This window comes from Olea europaea, unplaced genomic scaffold (assembly GCF_002742605.1).
Source record: "Olea europaea var. sylvestris unplaced genomic scaffold, O_europaea_v1 scaffold3697, whole genome shotgun sequence".
NCBI classification, from domain to species: domain Eukaryota; kingdom Viridiplantae; phylum Streptophyta; class Magnoliopsida; order Lamiales; family Oleaceae; genus Olea; species Olea europaea.
Window position 1 is genome coordinate 19,836 of NW_019256273.1, and position 4,198 is coordinate 24,033.

The 4,198-nt window shown below is 36.9% G+C and overlaps 1 protein-coding gene across 1 annotated transcript; it reads left to right on the top strand.

Moving 5' to 3' along the window:
- Positions 1 to 1,327: 1,327 nt before the first annotated feature.
- Positions 1,328 to 4,193, top strand: LOC111386717 (leucine-rich repeat receptor protein kinase EMS1; the record flags this gene model as incomplete). The annotated part of the gene is made up of 1 exon (XM_023011182.1): positions 1,328 to 4,193. A coding segment is annotated over exon 1 (2,493 nt), but the record flags the coding sequence as incomplete, so codon positions are not given.
- Between the last annotated feature and the right edge of the window lie 5 nt (positions 4,194 to 4,198).

The following is a 4,198-nucleotide window of genomic DNA, read 5'->3' on the forward strand; positions in this document are numbered from 1 at the left end:
GTACATTTCATTTAATGACACTTATAATATATTTGATTGGCTATATTTTTCATGAAAAATGTTATTTTCCACTCAAATTCTTGCTTGTTGGGTGTTTGGTTGACAAATTTTTCATGAAATATATTTTTCAACTTTTATTCGTATGACCATATTTTCTTCAAAAACAATGTAAACATTTTTTTTAAGGAGGATGATTTTTATTTTTCAAGTAATTCACTATTTTTTTCTTTCTCTCATCTACTTACCAATAAAACTTGAGCAAGTTTAATACTTTCCATATTGAAAAAAAATATTTAATTAATAATTTCCATACAAATAAGTTCTAGGCCATTGAATTGCATAAAATTTATTTTTATTTTCATGCAAATTTCATGTTAGCAATCAACAATGGAAAATGTTATTTTTTTACTCAAATTTCTACTTTTAGGGTAATTGAAATTTTTTCAAGTTTTTTTTTTTTCAAAAGTTGGTCATGTGACTATATTTTCTTTAAAAATAAGAAAAATAATTTCATTGGACAGGGGCAGGTTTTTATTTTCGAAATAATTCACTCTCTTTCTCTCTCACACACATCTAATCTACTCTCTCATCTACCTATCAATAAAAGATGGACAAATATAACATTTTTAATCTGAAAATTAAATCAATGATATACATTTAATTAATAATTTTCATACAAATAAGTTATATTTTCTTTCTATGCAAATTTCTTACTTACAATCAAACATACATTTCCCCCTTATTTGATTCCTATTATTTCTAAAATGTATATTTCTCTCTTCTTCTCTATTACACATTTTTCAATAAAATAATATTATACGCAAATTCAAAACTTTTCTTTATTTTTTAACGACAAGTTTTCTATCAATTTATTATTTCAAAATACATTCTTAACCATTTAATGAGCTCAAACATGCGCTTAGTATTATGCAAGCTAGTAGCATTGGGTAATGCGACATGTACATTAGAGTGTTTGTAATGATGTTCATCCTTTCATGTGGAAGGAGGTTCACTTCCAATAAAATATAATTTATTCAAAGTAGGTACCTCTCAAAACGAGGAGGATAAACATCATTATAAATACTAAATTATTTAAAGGTCGCATATTCTGATAGCATTACTCCTTATTGCAATTGCGGGTTTAGTTTTTATAAAAAATCACGAAAAGGTAATCTTTTTGGCAACTTTTGCTTCATGATTTCTTGTTTGTTTCCTCTCGAGAGACAGTTCCATTTTGGACTGTTTTCAGGCCCATGGGCCCCCACTTTTTTCTCTTTCTCTTCAAAAATCATTATCCTTCCTGTAATGACGAGAAAGCCCCTGCTTCTGACTCCATTTTGAAGGGCATTTTGATCAAGAAAAAGAAGATTCTCCTGAACAGGGTCATTACTCCAGTGTTTTGAGTCTGACAAACGCCACCCTTTCGTATCATTTTGGATGTGTTCAGAAATAGCGGCCCCCCACCCCACGGCTCCCATTAAACGACGCCGTTTTCTGACGTTCAAACTTCCTGCTCCTATAGCGTGTACCAGTAGTACCAGTACCATCCTCTTCATGTTCCCAACAAACAGTACCTCTCTCTCTCCCCTATATCATATGCATTTACAGAAAATGTTGTATTATGTGCGCTGAAGTCCACTTCTAGACCATTTTCGTATCAGTTTTTACGTTTTGTTGTAAAATCTTGAGGAATTTGATCAATGGCAATGGCGTTTAGGGTTCTACAGTGCGTTTTCTTGGTGTTGATAGCGTGTTTTCTTGCTTCAAATGCTGTTTTGGTGCGGAATTTTGAAAGCCCAGAAAAAGAACTCCTGTTTTTGTTCAAAAACTCTTTGAAGAACCCTGAAAATTTGTCTTCATGGACTGCTGCAACTTCGCATTGTGAATGGGATGGTGTTTCCTGTGAAGACAATCGAGTTGTCTCGCTCGTTCTATCGAGTCACACCCTCATTGGACCCATTTCCACTTCCATTTTCTCTCTCAGCTGCCTTACCGTGCTCGATCTATCTGCAAATCAGTTCTACGGTGAAATTTCACCAAATATAGCTTCCCTGAACGGACTGAAAATTCTGGACTTGGGGAAAAATCAGTTGACTGGAGAGTTACCGAGTGGACTGGGCGAGTTGACACAGCTACAGACTCTTCGTCTCGGGTCCAACTTCTTCACCGGACAAATTCCCTCCGAACTCGGAAACTTGGTAAAACTCTCTTCTCTTGACCTCTCTGGCAATGCCCTCACCGGAAAAATCCCACCCCATATAGGAAACTTGACTCAACTTCAAATTCTGGCTCTTGGAAATAACTTTCTCTCAGGCGCGCTTTCTACAAGTCTCTTCTCTAAACTTCAGGCTTTATCCTCTTTTGATGTGTCGAATAACTCTTTATCATCCAGCATTCCCCCGGAAATTGGAAAACTCACTTCGCTCACTGAGATTTACTTCGGAAATAACCATTTTTCTGGTCAATTTCCACCGGAGATTGGCAATCTGTCGAAGCTTGAAATTTTTTCTTCGCCTTCTTGTTTTTTCAACGGCCCTGTACCGCAAACAATCTCGAAATTGAAATTATTAAACAAGCTTGACCTGTCTGATAACCCATTAAAATGTCCAATTCCGAAAGCCATTGGTGAGCTACGAAATTTGACTATATTGAATCTTGTTGATGCCGATCTTAATGGTACCATACCTTCTGAGCTCGGCAAGTGTAAAAACTTAAAAGTCTTGCTGCTTTCTTTCAATTCTCTTTCTGGGGATTTGCCTGAAGAGCTTTCTGAGTTGCCATTGATGACGTTTTCTGCGGAAAAGAACCAACTTTCAGGTCCATTGCCTTTATGGCTTGGCAAATGGAACCAGGTAGATTCTATATTGCTTTCGAACAATCAATTTTCGGGGCGAATTCCAGCCGAGATTGGCAATTGTTCTTTGTTGAGTCACATAAGTTTGGGCAGCAATTTGTTGACGGGCGATATTCCTAAAGAGCTTTGCAATGCTATTTCACTTGAAGAGATTGAGCTTGACAATAATTTTCTCACTGGAGGTATTGATGATACTTTTGCGAAATGTAGTAATTTGACGCAATTAGTTTTGTTTGATAATCAGATAGTTGGTTCCATACCGGATTATCTTTCTTTGCTTCCTTTGATGGTTCTTGAGTTGGATTCTAATAATTTTACTGGTGTTATTCCATCGAGCCTGTGGAGTTCACAGAATTTGATCGAGTTTTCTGCTGCTAATAATCACTTAGAGGGCAGCCTTCCAATGGAGATTGGAAATGCTGCATCATGTGAGAGCATTGTTTTAAGTAATAATCATTTGAGTGGTACCATTCCCAGGGGGATCGGAAAATTGAGTTCTCTTTCTGTGTTAAATTTGAACTCGAATTTTCTTGAGGGGTCTATTCCCGTCGAGCTTGGAAACTGTACTGCACTCACAACACTTGATCTGGGGAACAATAGTCTTAATGGCTCCATTCCGGAAGAACTCTCAGATTTATCTCAGTTACAATGTTTGGTTCTCTCTTACAATAATCTCCACGGGAATATTCCCTCCAAAGTGTCAAAGTATTTTCACCAGATTTATAATATTCCTGATTCAAGCTATGTTCAGCATCACGGAGTTTATGATCTTTCATTTAACAGATTGACTGGCTTAATCCCGGAAGAACTTGGAAGCTGTGTGGTAATTGTGGATCTTCTGTTAAGCAACAACATGCTCTCCGGGGAGATTCCGAGATCTTTAGCACAGTTATCTAATCTCACGACTTTGGATCTGTCTGGGAACTTGCTGACAGGTAATATTCCTCAGGAATTTGGCAACTCTGTTCTGCTGCAAGGCATGTACTTGGGAAATAACAAGCTTACAGGCTCAATTCCTGAAAGCCTTGGTCAATTAAGTGGCTTGGTGAAACTGAATTTGACTTCCAATATGTTAACTGGTTCACTTCCAACTAGTTTTGGGAACTTGAGAGGGCTTACTCATTTAGATTTGAGCTCTAATGCACTAACTGGTGGGCTTCCTGCGTCACTTTCAAGTATGATAAATCTCGTGGGCTTTTATGTTCAACAGAACAAGTTATCCGGTCCTTTAGATGAGCTCTTCAAGAAATCCATAGCGTCCAGAGTTGAAATTGTGAACTTGAGTTGCAACGTCTTTAGTGGGTTCTTGCCAAAATCTTTGGGCAACATGTCATATTTGACACT